Raw genomic sequence first — 19,024 nt, forward strand, 5'->3', positions numbered from 1 at the left:
AGATACACGATATTATATGCATGCTGTATACTCATTTTTGAATTCAGAATTTAAATGTCATTACCAGTTTTTCTGTCTTCTTCCTGAAAGAAACTCATGACATTGATTGAAATATATAGGAGGAAGAAATTATATTTAGTTTTCTCTTAGATGTTTGAAGCTGTTATTCAAAAAAATATAGTATGTCTAACACACATCTCTATTAAACAACTAGTATCCTATTTTGATGGTGCCTGTCGTCAATTCTTCTAACATTGAGAATGTATAAAAATGAAATATTTATGTGTAAATATAATAAAAATTCAATTTTTGAAATCAATATATCCAATTATGAAATCATTTAAATGCACTAACATTTTGTTCTTATTTGTTTTCTAGTGGGTTTTTGGTGACTTACCTATTTTTAAAAGAAGCTGATAGGACAAAAGGGAAAATAAACTGGCTTCTTTTTTATTTTCATCGTTTCTGGAGGTAAGTGTATTATTTATTTTTAAACACTATCTCATATAATTTTATCACTTGAATTTTCTTGATCTATGCCATTGAAGATTTCAGTACCTATTCAGAGGGTGAATGTTTTTAAGTCCAGATGTAATCAAGTTTTTGTTGGAGAGTGTGGATAATGGAATTTTTGTAGCCTTTATCAAGTTTGGTTGAGTTGGCCTACTTTTAGTTGCAGGTGAAAGGGGATTTTCCTCTTGTAAATACTTTATTATTATTATTATTATTACATAACACTTCCAGGGAGTCAAAAGACTCACCGAGGAGGGCGTCTACTCTACAGGTTTCTGTCTCCACCACTCCACCAATTGCAACTACCTTCATCATCTACACCAATGGCATCTACCACTACTAGTATTTTCACAGACAATCACATGCCCACAGTGGGATTCAAACCCACAGCCTTTTGACTGGAGAGCAGATACGCCAACCAGACCAGCATAAATACTTAAGACTTCTTTCTACAAACAACAAAAAAAAACTCTAAGATTAAGAACATAATTTATAGCCCTAATATATACAGCTCTCTCTGTTTGGTGAGCATGGGAAATTGCAACCAGCATCCTAAAAGAGGACCCCCCCCCCTTTCTTCTTTTCTTTACAGTAAGCTCTAGATTATTGCTATAAAATAGATAATTTAATTCTTTTTTTAAAGAATATGTAATTTCACTATGAAATTGTTTATTTCATTTTTAATATTTAAGATGGATGTCATGTAATGCTTTCATTGTGTTATGGCTTTAATAGGGTCACCTTATACCATTCAGACCATACTTTTATCTGTGGGGAGGGAACTAGAGCTCCAAAACATATGATCCCTCCAAGACATTTCTATTATTTTGAATCAAGTAAAAGAAAGAATGGCTTGCACTCACTCTCTCTCTCTCTGTGTGTGTGTGTGTGTGTGTGTGTGTCAAAGTGCTATATTTTCCCTATTACTTAAAGAAAACTCATATGACATTAATTTGTCAAAGATATTGTTGTGTCGGAAAAAGTGCTGATTCACTTTTGATGAGTCATCCTTTTTCCGATCCAACATAAGGTAACTCAAAAGGGATGGATAAGGACATGCTTGTGCCTCTTGATGATTCAGAACATGTGTATAATCAGTTTTAGTAGATATTAATTTAGTAGATGTGTGTGTGTGTCAAAGTGCTATATTTTCCCTATTACTTAAAGAAAACTCATATGACATTAATTTGTCAAAGATATTGTTGTGTCGGAAAAAGTGCTGATTCACTTTTGATGAGTCATCCTTTTTCCGATCCAACATAAGGTAACTCAAAAGGGATGGATAAGGACATGCTTGTGCCTCTTGATGATTCAGAACATGTGTATAATCAGTTTTAGTAGATATTAAGTAATGTTAGAGAAGCCCATAACATGAACAGAGAATAATAAATTTAGTTGAATCCTTTATCCAAGTGTGAGCAAACAAGGTTTGCGCCTGACAGTATCTTCAGGACTGGGGTAAGGTGGTACAACACCAGGGCAACTCATTGCAAAGGTGGAGCAAGCTACCAACACTCCTGTCTCAGTATCTCCAATAATGCAAAACACATCTCCTTGCGGATATGTCTAATGTTATGCATTAAGGACAAGGCCACTACCCAGACTAGTTTCGACCTTTATTGAGGTCTCTTCAGTGGGAGCCAGGCCCAAGTTGAGATACCAGGCAAAAGCATTAGCAGGTCATCTCAACCTATAGGAGTTACCGATTAAGGGAAGGAAAGGCCTTCCCTTAATAGGAGTTACCAATTAAAGGAAGGGCCTCTACCCAGACTAGTTTCGACCTTTATTGAGGTCTCTTCAGTGGGAGCCAGGCCCAAGTTGAGACAAGTTGAGATACCAGGCAAAAGCATTAGCAGGTCATCTCAACCTATAGGAGTTACCAAATGGTGTGATACCCTTTTTTAATAAATTACTCTGGATTTAGAGAAAGATGTTGAAAGTTTATTTTTCACTTGGTTATAGTATAATAAATTTAGTTGAATCCTTTATCCAAGTGTGAGCAAACAAAGTTTGCGCCTGAAAGTATCTTCAGGACTGGAGTAAGGTGGTACAACACCAGGACAACTCGTTGCATAGGTGGAGCAAGATACCAACACTCCTGTCTCAGTATCTCCTATAATGCAAAACACATCTCCTTGCGGATATGTCTAATGTTATGCATTAAGGGAAGGGCCACTACCCAGACTAGTTTCGACTTTATTGAGGTCTCTTCAGTGGGAGCCAGGCCCAAGCTGAGATACCAGGCAGAAGCATTAGCAGGTCATCTAAACCTATAGGAGTTACCAAATGGTATGCCACCACTTGCTCCACCTTTGCAACGAGTTGTCCTGGTGTTGTACCAACTTACCCCAGTCCTGAAGATACTTTCAGGCGCAAACTTTGTTTGCTCACACTTGGATAAAGGATTCAACTAAATTTATTATACTCTAACCAAGTGAAAAATAAACTTTGAACAGAGAATGTTTGTGAATTATTTAAGATAGGAAATCTTTGTAAAAATACTGAAAAGATGTATATAAGTTGATACAAGAATTAGGCCATGTCAAAGACAGTTCGGAGCCGCGGTAACCAATCGGCTGCTGCTGTGTGCATGACAACACCACCAAGAGAGAGGGCGCTGATTTGAGGTATATAGGTTTCGGCGCAGAATTCAATCGACCTCTTATTCATCTGTCCCTGGTTTCCTGAGTGGAGAGCTGAGTAGCTGTGAAGCTTGCCGCCGTGTGCAGCAAGAATTTCCCCTTGCTGTACGTGCCACGTGGATCAAAGTTACAACAAAAAAATGCAGCCAGAGTTCCAGAAGAAAGGGCTGCTGGCGAACCAACGCCAGTGTATAAGTTAGTGAAAGAATGTTCTTTTCGAGTAGAATAAAGGAATAGCTCAGACGCCATTGAAGCATATATGGTGAGGAGATCCGAAAATCTAGCTAAGAAGGTCCCAATAACAACCAGATAAAGGAAGAACGGTAAGCTGAAACCTCTTGTATTAAGATAGAGTAACCAGAGAGGAATAAGAAACTGAACATTAAGAAAATAGCCAGTTTCCATGTTGTGTTTAAGGAACTGTCTTCCTTTGGACATGTTGTCTACAAACGGCATCCTAAGCTTGAGCTGAGCTGGAAACCGAGGCTTCGGACTGTTTATGTTGGAGAAAAATTTAATGTTATTATGTTAAGTTTAATTTTGAATGCCAGCTGAAATTCTGGGGGGGATAAAGCTTGGATATAAGAAGTAATTTTATCTCATGTAAAAATTTGTCAGACGGAGCACGTCTGATATAATCCATGCCAGGATTGTAGAATAAGCCTGTATATATATCTGTGTTTTCTATATAAGATAACTGAGCAACTCAGTAGAAATTAACAGAGTCTGAACGTAGATATATAAAGAAGAGTATGATTCTGACAGTATAAGAAATTATAGAGTGGAACCTTTTTGGATGTGTTAACTTAAGAGGGGGGAAAGTTCAGACTCTTTAGAATTGAAAGTTTGACTAAAGTGTATTTCTATGTTTTGCTGAAATAAATGTATTTCTTATGTTTAAACCAAATGAGTCTGTCATGTTTCTGTGGATTGAATTACCGCTTGTAAAATCACAAACCGTGCATTAGAGGGGAATCCATTAGTAACTAAGGAAACGGGACCACGACTGCAAACCTCCTGATCCCTGCATTCCTTTTTTCAGTAATTGAGATTGTATATCAGAATTCAGTTGCTGGCTGGCGCAGTCATAAAATAATTATAAATTTGTCGGCAACTGAATAGCTGGTGATAAGATAGGTTAAACAAGAAAATATATACAAAAATTAAGTTTAGACGGGAAAATGAACAAAAGAAGATACAACAATAGAGAGTCCCCATGGCACCAGTTGGACTTGGTTGAGTCAGACCTGAAGAGAAATGCTACCCACTCAGCCAACTGGATTAATTTTTCATTAATCTGGTTGACTGGTGGATGACATTATTCTTTGTGCCATAGATGTTAAGGGAATGTGTTTAGTTGTAAACTCGTTTTTGGAATTCAGTATTAGATGAGCACCATGCTTATTAGAGACCTGAAGTACCTTTAAAAATTAATGTTTGATCTCTAGAATAGAGTTTGTAGATAATCTACTTGTGCCCTATTCCCTTTGTAGTACTAATGGACTATGTTTACTCCAGTTCATAGGTTGTCAAAAGATAATAGTGTAAATTATACTTCCCAATAAATTATATTCTTGTTAATCCAGTTTGCTGGTAGATAACATTATTTTCCAGTTTATAAGCTGTGAATATGATCTAGATTTTCCTCTGAGTTGTTTTCCTACCACCCTGGCATCAAACACCTGTTTTATTATTATTAATATTACACCTTCTATAGAGGCAGCAGATTCATTGTGGAAGATTCATGCAACTGACAACATAGTTATCATACCAAATCTTAAAATCCTTAACACTCTTGCATTAAAAGGTAATGTGTTCCATTCACTGAACAATTCTCCATGTAAAAAATCTACTCCTCACACCCCTCTTCACCATATTCTTACATAACTTCCAGAGATGGCCTCTGATTTTTCCCATGTCATTTTTATAATCACCTCTGGATTAATCCAATAAAATCCTCTCACTAACTTAAATGTCTATCATATCAGCTCTTTTCCTCCTCTCCACCAAACTGCAATTCACATTTCTTCAACCCTGCTCCACAGCCAGCATTCTGAAATCCTGCTATTGTCTTAGTCACTTATCTCTGAACCCTCTCCGATGTCTCCACATTACACTGAAAACCAGATGACCAAATTTGAGCACAATAGTTCAAGTATGATCTGACCAGTGCTTCATATCGTGGCACAACAACTTTCTTATCAATACCTGTCAGAGTACTTCTTATCATAGCAGATTACAATGTGCAGTCTTGAACAAAGAGGACATATTGCAACACTTACAATATGTCCTCTAAACTTCAGTCTGCTGCTAACTATCACTCTGAAATCACAACTCTCATCCACTTCCTGCAGTATGGCTGTTGCAATACCGCCTTATATTTCTGCACTCCAAAATGAAACACCTTGCACTTATTAATATTAAAACTACAACCCCACTCCTTTGTCCAAGTCAAAAGTCTGTTCAAATCTTCCTAAGGGGAATTAACATCTGCAGTACTACTTATAATTCTCTCCAACTTTGCATCATCAGCAAACAACTGAAGACCCCACTCACTCTGGTGTTAATGATGCATGCACGATATGTCATTTACAAGCAAGTTTAGCAGCAGGAACCCAAGAACAGAACCCTTATATGATTCTCCCTTATCTGACACATTTGTTACCTTATCATAAAATGCAAGTAAATTATCCTTTATGAGCTGTACTATTTTTCCTTCTTTTCACTCCTTAGGAACCCTACCCAATGCAAGACTTTCGTTAAATAATTAGGTCAAGGGCATAGCCACTGTGGTTCACATTCCTTAAGAATACATGAGGATATGTCATCCATTTCCACAGCCTTATTAACATTTAACCAAATCAACACCTGATACACCTCTGATTCTTTCACTTCCAATTCTTCTAATATTTGCCTCCATTCTATATATTGCACTGCATCATTTACACCAGTATGATATATGCTGATAAAGTGCTCATTCAATAATTCCACTATATCCTTTGGAATTGTTGTTCTGCTGCAATGACCATCCACCATTGTCAACCTATAATTATTCTTTCTATAGCTTGACATATAGCTGAAAAATTCCCTTGAAAAATTCACTTTGCACCACATATATATTGCAGTGCATCATTAACACCAGTATGATATACAATGATAAAATGTTCATTCAATTATTCCACTATGTTGAGGAAAATTGGTTGGACATATAAAAAGAAGGTGATCCGGATGGGAGACTTTAATTACAGAAATATAAATTGGAAAGAGGAGATGCGGTATGGGAACAAGGAGAGTGAGTTTGTTAAATGTTTGAGGGTTAAATATCTTTTATAAACTTCCAAAAGAGTGCTATATGATATTGATTGATGAAATTTTACATTATACAAAAGGTGGGGAGAAACCTGGGGTATTCATGGAAGCTATGATTGTCTGTGGCTGAGAAAGGGATGAGAGCTAGATTTTTCTCTCACAGAGTTGTGAGTGAGTGAGCATGTTGTTGAAGTGGTAAGTGCATCTAGTATGAGTATTTTAAGAGAGGGTATGACATATCTTTCTCAATCTCACTTATCTTTTTCTTGTACCGGTGTCTACATTCGATATACTCTCAACTGTCCTCATAACCTACATTCCATAATCATGATATTATTATTATTAAGAGTGACCTCCAAGGAGTCAGTGACTCATTGAGGGAGGCCACATACTACACATACCAGCTATCATACTTATTCTTGAACTCATTCACACTGGTTGCATATACCACATTCAATACAATCCATTCCAATCACACACCACCTCATGAAAAAAAAAAATCTAGCCCTCATCCCCATTCTTAACAGAATTCATTCTCAGCTTCCAAGGATGCCCTCTTCTCCTTTTCACACCATCTATAAAATGAAACATTCCATCAACTGAAATTCTATATTACCCTTTCACAAGTTTGTATGTCTCATTCATATCACTCCTCTTTCTCCTGTTTGCTAGTGTCTGGAGTCTAAAAATTCTCAATCTCTCTTCATAATCAGTATTCCACAATCCTAATATCATTTTTAATACTCTCCTTTGCACTCCCTCTACTGTAAGAGAATCATAACAGAAACCAGACCTGCGCACAATAGTCCAAGTGAGATCTTATCAAGGCCTTGTAAAAAAGGCAAAATGATATCCTTATTTTTACATGTTAAAGTTCATTTCAGTGTTGCAATTATCTTTTGAGTTGTTTTTGCAATCTTTGCTACATGGCCCTGAACTTCAACTGCTATCTACTAACACTCCAAGATTTCCAGCCTGATCAGTATTTTCTAGCATAATCCCACCAATATAATATGACATTGAATATCTAATCATGCCAAAGTGCTTGCCTTTACATTTACTGACACTGATCTCACATCCATTTTCCTAATTCCAGTCTATTCAAATCATTCTGCAAGTACTACATATCAGCAGCATTCCTAATTACCTATTTTGCATCATCATCAAATAGCTGTATGTCATCTAACAAATCCTTCCTAATATCATTAATGTTCAGATTGAAGAACAGTGGACTGATCCTTGTGGTACACCACTAGTTACCTTAAATCTTGAAGACTCACATCCTCTTAACCACTCTAATATTTTATAATCTAAATCCATATATTTCAATTTATTCAACAGTTTTCTGTATTCTGTCAAAAGCCTTAGCAAAATCCAAAAGTATCATGGGGGTATCCATTCCCCTTGTCAAACTCAACAGTAACATTATTATAGAATGTGAGCAAATGGCTCAAATGTTACCTTCCAATAGTAAACATATTATCCTCTTTCAACCTATTTCTGTATGTCAGCCCTAACCAACTTTTTCAAAATCTTCACCACCACTCTAGAGATACTGATGGGTAGATAATTAGATATATCAGTCTTTGCACCATCCTTGTGCAATGGGACTACCATACATTCTTTCCACTCTTGTGGAATCTTCTCTGTTGTGTGATTCAAATTATATCACCTGGTCAAAGGAATAGTCACTTCAGCTGAACATTCTTGTAGCATAAGTCTGTATTGCAGAATTTTTATTCATTTTGGCAAAATTTCTAGTACTTCCTCCTTTTCATACACCTGATATTGTAAAAAAATAAAAAAAAGTAGCTAATGCCTTTTTATTCCCATGTATAGGGAGTAGGCAAGGTCGTTTTTAGCCCTATCTAACTTTTGGAGACTGAGTGGGTAGTTCAATCTCCACTGGTACCCAATCAGAGATAGCTAGCCCAAAGCTATCACTAATTAAGCGGCACACAGTGAAGAGAGACGGCTCAACAAGTGCCGCCATCTCGTGGTCCTTAACCCTAACGCTCGTATTTAATGTCTGAAATAATGTGGGTTCTACGGTCGATTTTCTTGAGTTTACGGGATAAAAAACCCGAGTTTCTGGGAGGAAAAGCCCACTTGCCCATGCCAGAGATCGACTAACTCGGGAACCGGTCGAAAAAAGGATTAGAAAAATTTCTTCTAGTCGCTGACTAGATTCGAAACCAAGAAGCTAGTCAGCGACTAGAATCCTTCGTGCAGTCAAGTGGCATGGTGTGCAAATGTCACATCCACTGAGCTACACAGGCTATCCCTGATATTGTATAATAATAATAGGTCTGAATTAGATGAATACAAATAAGTTCTCTACTCATAAATGTTTCCCTATAATACCCATTTTCATCACTAATACAATTACATAACATTATTGCTCATACACGTTCAATCCATCATAATTAAATTTCCTTACACTCGACGTTAGGTCAAATATCAGTTAATAATTTTTTCAGGTTCCTGATACCAAATGCATCCAACTATAGGCTGTCCTTTTTATGCAAATCATTTCTTCCTTCAAACTCAGTCCACACATCAAAGCTAACATCCATTCCATCCACACAGCCTACACATTGAATTGTTTGTCATTATAGTCCTTCTAAATTCATTTCTATCATATCTAGGTAACATACTTATGATTAATATAATTATGATTTTCATTTTCACACTCTTCACTCAAATTTCTTCAAACAATTTTTTCATATCATCTCTCATATTTGTTGTTGTTGACTGTTGTTGTTCAGTTTGTATGTTAATGATACTGGAATGGGTTTAACTAGTGATGTGCAGCTGTTTCCAGATGATGCAAAACTGGGGAGAGGAATGCAGAGTCAAGCAGATGTTATTGCCTTACAAGAGAACTTGAATGGGCAGGTAAGTGAAATTATTGGTTTGATGTTGCAAAGTGTAAGGTTTTGAGATTTGGTAAGCAGTGATGGGATGCAAAGTATACACTTGGTTGGGAAACTTTAACGGAAGTAGAGGAGATGGGAGATCTAGGAGTGATGGTGGACAAGGACCTGAAATTCAGGGGCCACTTTGGACAAGTTGTGAAGACGTCATATCAGATGATGACAGTGATGTGGAGAACCCTGATATAGAAATAGAGAGGTTATGATACCATTGTATGAGGCCTTGATCAGGCCTCATATGGATTATTGTGCACAGATTGTTGTCTAGTTTTCATGGTGAAAAGGATATATTGGAAAGGGTCCAGAGAAGATTCACAAAGGTGGTCAGTGGTCTTTGGAATGTGGAGTATGAGGGCAGATTGAAAGAATATAAGTTGCAGAGATATCCCTCTCTTCCTCCTTGTGAATAGGAGGAAGAGGGGGATATGATTGAGACATAAGCTAGTCAGGGGTTATTATCGCATCAACATTACATGTTGATGCGATAATAACCCCTGATTTTTCATAGAATGAGAGAGGGAGGGGTAGGACAAGAGGTCATCTTTGGAAACTGTATAAGGAAGGTTTGAGAAGAGGAGTGAGGAGTAGGTTCTTTGCATGGAGAGTGGTTGGTGAGTGGAATGCATTGCCTGAGTGTGTTGTGGGTGTAGTCAGTTTAAGGCATGTTTGGATGAGCACTGTGTGCAATAGTGTGTACCTCCCACGATGAGTCTCTGATTCCTTGGAGGTCAAATGTTAATAATATTAATGTTGAATTTATTGCTAGTTAAGATGTTCATACTTTCTAGAATTATAATCTCTTTTACTTTGCTTTTCTTATCTTCATTTAATTGCATATACTATATTTTTCATTTTTGGATTGGTAAATCTTGAAGTTATAATCTACTCATCAGTGGTATGTTTTATGATCGATTTGCCTACCAAATAGCATCCTTCTTTTTGCAGTCAACTTTATTTACCCGATTTTCATTACTTACTAACTTACTTGATTATACTTTGCTGTTTTCTATTTTGCTGCTTAACATTCTTATCAGTTCGTAGTACCATTTGCCTGATGGTTTCCAATTCCTGTTGAGTTTTGGAGAATAAATTATATTCAAATTCTTCTGTATTCTTTTCTATTAAAATTATTATTGTTGTTTTTCAACTATAAGAAATAAGAAATATCTGTGATCAATTAATGACAGTTATTTTACTGTGTCATATATGTTTTGTCTTGGCACAGCTCTAACCATCCTATCTTTGAATTATGGTTACAAAATTCAGTGATACTTGGAAGAGCATTGGTACTTAATGCCTGTTAAAACTACTGATGATGATGATGATGTTTAACTTGTATGTTAATAATATTGGAAAAGATTTGAGTGGAGGATTTGCAGTTGTCTGCAGATGATGCAAAGTTGGGATGAACTATGAGGAGTAAAGTAGATGTTGTGGCCTTTTAAGAAGACTTGAATAGACTGAATGAATGGACACAACAGTGGGGGATGCGGGTTCAATGTTTCAAAATGTAAGGTTTTAAAATTTGAAAAACAAAGGTGGGATGTAGAATTTAATCTTCCAGGTGAAAATATATTGGTCATGATGGGGGAAATAAGAGATCTTGGGGTGATGGTGTATTAGGATCTGAAATTTAGAGGACATATTACCAAAATTGTGAGGATAACTTAACTTAATGAATTCTGAGAATGATGCAGAGGACACTGACTTGTAGAAGTATGGAGATCTCGGTTCCATTGTAAGGTTCTGATTAAGCCATATATTGACTACTGGGCACAGATTTAGTCACATGGTTTTTCAAGGTGACTAAATCTGTTTTTTCAAGGATGAAGAGATGTCGAAAAGGTCCAGAGGCAGTTGATTAAGAGAGTTTTTCTGCTCTCTGGAATGTTGAATACAAAGAAAGGTTGAAAAGATGCAAATTACAGGGTCTGGTGGATAGGATGAAGAGGGTGATATGATAGAGATGTACAGGTTTTTAAGAGGTTTTTATAGGATTAACATCAAAGAGGTTTTTTTTATAAAATGGTGGGAGACTCAAGGAGAACAAGAAGTCATTCCTGAAAACTGGAATGGAAATTCCAACATTCACAACTCTCCATGCATGTTGAAATAAAAGAACTCGAGGTCAAAGAGTGTCAGAAAGGATTCTAGTTATAGATGTAACTATTCTGCCTCTGGTTAGTGAGAGTGATCATGTAGTACTCACTTTGGAAATGGCTAAGTTTATGAATATTCCATTCACAAAATGTTACATGATCTACAAATCAGGAAATTATGACAACCTGAGTAGAATGCTGATTTCTTTGCCATGCATTTAAGCAAGAGGTGCTCAAGAAAAACATGATTTGGAAAGAATATTCTGTGCATAAGGATGAAGTCAATTATTAAAATTATAAGTAGCAATCTAGAAGAGTCACAACTGCTGTATGGAAAGCTAAGAATGAAAAGGAACTGGCACAAAAGACAACTCAAAATAATTCTATTATTATGAGCAAGTAAAAGAAAGAATAACTCTACTGAATGCATGTAGTATGTGAGTAACTGATGCAGAAAAGATTTTTCAACTAATGAATGGCCATTTTGCTAAAAGCAATCAACCTGGTGTATGCAACATTGTGCTCACTGCTACCTCTTCTCTGTATGAAGAAACTCAGGTGTATGAGAAGAAGGAGGCACTAGAGATTTTGCCAAAATGAATAAGAATTCTGCAATACAGACTGATGCTACAAGAATGTTCAGCTGAAATGGCTATTCCTTTGACCAGGAAATATAATTTGAACCACACAACAGAGAAGATTCCACAGATGTGGAAAAAAATCTGAGCCTTGTACAGATTTATACATTCCAATCATTCACAACCTTCCATGTAAAAAACCTGAAAGGTTTTTTGCATGGAGAGCTGTGAATGATTGGAATGCCATGCCTGAGATTGTGCATCTGCAGAGAATTTGAATGTGTTTAAGGCCTGGTATAATGAGCTGTGTGTATGATAAAAAGGACCTCCTAAATGAGTCTGTGACTCCATGGGGTCTTAGGATAATAATAATAATATATGTTTAGTTTAAAATTGTCAAAGGGAGAAAACTGAGCTGCTGATGAAATGTGTCAAACTACTTCCTAACAGCAAGGAATAGTTTGTTTTAGTGAGTAGTGAGGTTCAATTGTGTATGATCCTTATGTTTCAAACATGTTTGTCTTTGATGCAAACAAACAACAAAAAAAAAACAGGTGGAAAGAGAAAGTTTGCATGTCTTGATAATATCAGTTATTTTGTTGGCTCAAACATTCAGAGTTTATCTCTTATGATAAAATCGGTTGACTTTTTCAATGATTTGTATTTTCCCAAAACTGTGAACAGATATAGAAAAATAGGAAATACTGAAGCAATTTATTGTTTATATTTATTACAGGTTAACTCCTCCATATATGATAGTTCTGGGCTTTCATGCTGCTCTGGAAAAATATTTTACTGGTGGACCATTTGCAAATGGAGTTATTGATCCATATTGCAAAACAACATGGTGGTGGAATTTACTTTATATTAACAATTTCAAAGATAAAGATAACATGGTAAACAATTTGCTTTAGGGATAATTTTTTTTGTATGACTTAGTGTTTTCCTAGTTTCAAATGCATTTTCACAATATAACTGTTTTTGAGGAAATTACAACATATATTGAATATTAATTACGATAACTTTACGTAATACTTTTCCGATATTTTGGCAAAGTTAGATTGCCATCATTAGGTAACACAGCATGATATTATATATACATATAGGTATATATCATATACCTCTATGTACATATACCACCAACACATTATGAACTGGACTCAAATTTCTATCATCCATGTGGGCTATGATGAGCTCGAGAGAAAGATTGTCGAATCTAGAGAAACTGCTCTAGATTCTTCCCATATCGACAACAGCTTAAGTTTTAATCTCTCTGATGCACACGTTGCCTCTGTTCAGTATTGGCACACTCGTGACAGCACGTAGTCTACTTATTATTTGGAACTCACGTCGCATTTTGTTTTCAAAAGCGCTACTGTCTTTTGTACTTGTTCTGTTAATGCAAATTTAAGTCTGTAATTTTTTATATATTTCTTTGATTGTGTTACCTGAAGATGTTGATCAATTCAACGAAACTAGTAGACTAGTAGTATCTTTTTAAATAAACCATGTCATCTCTTTATCTCTTGGTATCAGTCATTAAAACTTTTTAATAATATATATACATATGTATATATGTGCTTCACAGCTTTCTTTGTAGATTCTTATGAGAAATGTTACACAAAAGTTATTTACATCTGGAAAGACTCTACAAAGAAAGCTGTAAAGCACACATTCACAACCCAAACCTGAACAAAAGTGATTGCTAAAACTTTCTCAATTTTGGGAAGTTACATTAACTAATCTATCTCTCATATGAGGAATGCAGCTGAGAGGCACATAATAGGACATGGTGGAGTAGGGATCCCAGACGTCCCATAAAATACGGGATCATCCCATCTTTGGCTAACGTCCCATTGTCCCGAGAAAACTCTTTGGGACAACTTTTTGTCCTGTATTTTAGAGTTCAAGACTGAATCACAAAATCGATGAGTTACAATTTCTATTCTATTACAAACATCGCTCTCCATCATTGCAGGGAACTGTAGATGTGTTGTAATTTTCTCAAGGTGAGTGATGGCAACACTGCAACAGTGATAAGTTTGTTAGAACAGTGCACATGTGCATTGATATTTTGGAGTGTGCCGTGATATTGGCTCAGCTTTAAATAGCACGGAATGGTCTGCTTGGCCCACAAAAGGGCCCATTTTAGAAGCTTGCTCTGAGAGAAACAGATTCGTGTTTGCAGAGTATTAATTACTCTACGGCTGCTATTAAAATGTATGGTTTTTCAGTTCTCCTGTGGTGCTGTTGAACGTGGAAAATGCCGAAAAGGAAGTGTGTAGACACATTAAAAACTCAATTTCTGTTTTTAAAAAAATATACTAAATTGGGCAAGACAGATAAAGTGGAGTGTGCAGTTTGTGGTGGCTTACTTAGCTTCAAGCATGGCAGAAAGTCTGACATTGCCCAGCACATTGCTACGAAAAGACATAAATCAGCATCTCAAGCTAGTACAAGTTCAAAAGTCAGTGATTTCTTTACCAAGAAAGAGATGGGGAAAGTGGAAAAGATACAAAATTTTGTATCTATAATAGTAAGTAAAAAACCATTTGAAGGCAACTTAAAGTGGCTTAATGAAAATATACAGCCTAACAATTGGATTTACTATTTGTTTACTTCTACTTAGTAAAGTGCGTACATAGTAAACCTTACCACGCACATACTTGGAAAGTTAGAATCATTTTGTAGGACTGGCATATGTGATGGATGCGCATACTAACCTTTCACCCTCAGTCATAAGTGTCCCGTATTTTTTTCCAACATATCTGGGATCCCTATGGTGGAAACATGTGGTAGTCAATCTCTTGGAAGGGAAGACACCTGACAGGACAGGATATTAACTAATACTCACCATTCATGTGTTCCTTAATTGTAATTAAGTTTGTTTATATTTTAAAATAATTTATTAACTCAATTAATTTATTATAATTTATTTTTAATATTTATTAATTCAGATGGAGCTATTCTCCTGCAGCTAACAGTGCACATAATATCACGTGCTTTCAATTGAATTGTTCTTTTTAGTGTTTTCCTATAACTGTATTGACAATAGGTTTGAAACTTAGCTGAAAATTTTACAAATAAAGACATTAAAATTAATCATAAGTGATCCTGGCCAGGATATTTTATGATGAATTCTCCTTCTTATGTCTGGAGTTTTAGATGAAAGAACGCAGAACGTTGCTGACTTGATGGGTGAAGCATAAATACTTTTCATATTCCCCTTTGTCTGAGGGGGGGTTCTTTGAGTGGAGAGTTATGGAGCATTATGCTCGCCCAGGAAGGGCAGTGAGATTAGCTGTGATCAGCTGAGCATAAAATTGACTTGGATCTTTTGTATTTGTAGAATTCTGTGTCATTGTTGTCTGAAGCTTGCTTGATCAGTGGGTTTGGATGATTGTTTGTCTTGGTGAAGAACTTGGCTGCTAGATCATGGAGGAGGGATGCAATGTAGGGAGTGTTGACTTCTCAGTGAATCTGGGAGTTTCTGAAAAATCATGGGGACTCCAGAATCATTCTCAGGCATTAGTTCTGTATCCTCTGCAGTTTTTGAATATTTGTATTCGAGGTGTGGCTCCATGTAGGAGATGTGTAAGTGATAACTGGGCGTATTACCATCTTGTATATGAGTAGTTTGTTCTGGATATCCAGTTTACTTCTTCTGTTGATCATGGAGGAGAGCTGGGCAGTTGCTTTGGATGTCTTTGAGCTTATGTGTTTTATATGATTGCTGAATTGGAGTTTTTTTCAAGCATGTCACCGAGGTATTTGACTTCATTCTGCCATGGGATCTTGACACCTAGCAGGTGTATGTCATCCTTCATCTGAAACTTCTTTTTGGTGAACAGGATGGCTGAACTCTTCAGTGGGTTTGTTTGGATCCTCCAGTCCATCAGCCATTTCTCCAATGTGTGAATGCTGTTTTGGAGTCTTGATAGCTAATTTGGGACTGAGAGAGCTTGCTAATAAAGCAGTATCATCCGCAATGCTGTGATTGTTGAACTTGGATTTTGTGCAATATCAGCTATGTAGATAGAAAACAGCAGGGGAGCCAGAAGAGAACCCTGCAGCACATCTGCCAGGATCTTGCTTCTGGTTGATATGGTTTCATTTATTTTTACTTGCATGAATCTGTCTTTAAGGTAACTATCTATGATTTTTATTAGATTAGTTGGCATGTTAAATTTGATGAGTTTGTAGAGAAGAACTTGGTGCCACACCTTGTCAAAAGCCTTCGCAGCAGTGTGGAGGTTCCAGTTTGAGACCTGTGATGATAAATTCAACCAGTCAGTGTATCTGATGTGTGGTGCTATGGTTTTTTTCTAAATCCGAACTACTCATTGGGGATAATACCTAGTTTATCTGTTGCTGATTGAAGCCTTGTAAGGATGACTTTTTCTGCAACCTTGCCTAGGCTGGACAGTAGGCTGATAGGTCTGTAGCTTTTGGGAAGTTGAGGGTTTTTTCCAATCTTTTTTTCGATTGGTGTAATGTCAGCCGTTTTCCATGCTAAGGGAAAATATTTGAATCTGATTATTGCATTGATAATATTGACTAGGTGCACAATGGCTTTTCTGGGAAGTAATTTGATTGTTCGGTTTGTGATTCCATCTGAACCTGGAGCCTTGCTGTTATTCAAGTGGGTTATGATATTTATAACTTCTGCTGGAGAGGTGGGTGTGATGGGGTCTGCCTTCTCCTGTTATAACCTGCCTGACTCTGCAGCGAATCTTGTAGATTAGACTGATGTTTAAATTCTTGTAAGAGGGGTTACACTGAATTTCCAGATTGTCAACCAAAGCTTCTGCTTTTTCTTGGTCAGTGTCAGCTGCTCCTTTCTTGGTCTGAATTGGGGGTATGAGTTGCCTTTTAGTGCAGAGGGGTTCTCATGAATTTCCAGATGGAGTTATCCTCTGGGTTCAGATTGTTCAGTTTGGTTTCCCAATCTTGATTTCTATGTTTTTGTAGAGCTTCACAGATTTGTCTATTTAAATTATTCAGAGTTATTTTATCTTATGGGGCTTTTGTGTTATGGTACCTCTTTCTGGCTCTGTTTTTCAGCCTCATCAGGTCTGTAATTTCCTCAGGGATCCGACCACTGGAATGAAAAACTGTGGCTTGTGTGACTGAAGTTAGTGTTTTTTTAATTTGGTAAGAGGTTTTTGACAGCTATATGTATCTCCTCTTTGTAATGGATAATGGGTGTTGGGCCAATGTGGTCTGAGAGAGTTTTGGAGAGCTTTTCCCATGATATAAAGAAGTGTGGAGGAGAGAATTGTTCTTGTGTACCAAGCTTGAGCAGAATGGGGTTGTGATCAGATGATAATTTGTTTAGCATTTCCAGTTGGTATTGGTATCTGACGTTTCTAAGGACTGCAATGTCCAGTACATCTGATCTTCCATTTGGACTGTGATGAGTGGACTCTGTGGGTCCGGCTATAACAATAGAATTTTTCATTGAGTAATGGTTTAGGGTGCAGCCTTTGTCATTGATTGTGGAGCTATACCAAGCTGTATGCTTGGCATTGAAATCTTCAGCCACGATGATGGAGTCTGTGGAGCCGACAATGGAATCTAAGTCAGATACCAGTAATGGAATGCTGGGTTGGGTTGTATACTGCATAGATTTTGATATGCCAGCATTGTTTGTATGGACTTCAATGCCTGTTATCTCTAGGTTCTTGGTTTGTGGATTGGTCAATACATTGTGGCTTATGTAGTTTTTAATGAATATGGCTGTGCCTCCTAAACTGGCAGTGAGTCTGTCTGTTTTGTACATTGCGTAGTTCCGTAATTTAGGGTTATCAGCTGGTCTAAGACGTGTTTCATTTACTAGAATTATATCAGGAGTATATCTGTGAGTGAACTCTTGTAGTTGATTTTGTTGTTCAATCAATTTGCATTCCATGCAGTTATGGTAATGGGTGTAATCTAGATCGCCTCCTTGTAGTGCACCATGGGTAATGCTAACTGAGCTAGAGTGATTTGGCAGCCAGTCTAACACTTGGTTCTCCTAGCTAAGGCATGCAGTCAAACGATACTGATTTTTCTAATTTTATTGATGATGCTGACAAAAAACTGAGATTTAGACTTAAGATGTGTCAACTGAATATAGAGGAAAATAACAGAGCAAAATGTGACTATCTCTGCAAAATACTACAAGAAAATAACATTGACGTTGTGCTTCTTCAAGAAATGCATGCTGAAAATGAAGAACGACCTTAATAGAAGAGGAAAAATAACTGGTTACACTCAGATTGGTGCTACACACCACCGGAATTATGGCATTGCAACATATATCAATGATGATATAGAAAATGCTTCTGTCCTGACAACGAGATGTGATAACGATACCCATCTTGTGAGTGTGAAAATTCACAACATAACAATAGTCAATGTCTATAAACCTCCTTTAACATCATAGTCTATAGATGCGATATATACTTATCAACATCCAACAGTATGGATTGGTGATTTTCATAGCCATCATGAAGAATGGAAGTACCGTGATAACAACGACTGTCGGACTACTCTTGTTCAATGGCAGAAATAAATAATATACACCTTGTATTTGATGCCAAAGATAGAAACAATTTTAGATCATCAGCATGGCAAACAGAGTCTAATCCGGACTTATGTTTTGTTTCAATAAACACAGAAGGGCAACCATTACCAGCATGACGATATGTACTTTCTAACTTCCCACACAGTCAACATTGACCGGTGTCACTGGAAATTGGTATGACACTACCTATAGCAAGATCATTTCCATGACCACATTGGAATTTTAAAAAAGCAAAATGGAGAAATTTTGCGAATGAATTGGATAAATGTGTTTGTTGGATACCTGCTAGAGTTACAGAGTACAAGAGATTTGTAGGAGCAATCATATCAACTGCGAAAAAATACATTCCTTAAAGTTACAGAAAAGATTATGTCCCCAG

At 36.7% G+C, this 19,024-nt stretch overlaps 1 protein-coding gene across 1 annotated transcript in view; it reads left to right on the forward strand.

Moving 5' to 3' along the window:
• The first annotated feature begins 366 nt into the window (after window positions 1–366).
• Window positions 367–19,024, forward strand: part of LOC150103711 (nose resistant to fluoxetine protein 6-like) — a 113,011-nt gene continuing 94,353 nt past the window's right edge. The window contains exons 1-2 of the mRNA XM_090396735.1: window positions 367–471; window positions 12,814–12,973. Of these exons, the coding sequence (XP_090252861.1) occupies window positions 12,830–12,973 (144 nt within the window). The 5' untranslated portion in view covers window positions 367–471; window positions 12,814–12,829. The remainder of the gene's footprint in view (window positions 472–12,813; window positions 12,974–19,024) is intronic.

The sequence above is a fragment of the Typopeltis vanoorti genome, chromosome 8 (assembly GCF_054136105.1).
Source record: "Typopeltis vanoorti isolate ZY-2024b chromosome 8, IOZ_Tvanoo_1.0, whole genome shotgun sequence".
NCBI lineage: Eukaryota > Metazoa > Arthropoda > Arachnida > Uropygi > Thelyphonidae > Typopeltis > Typopeltis vanoorti.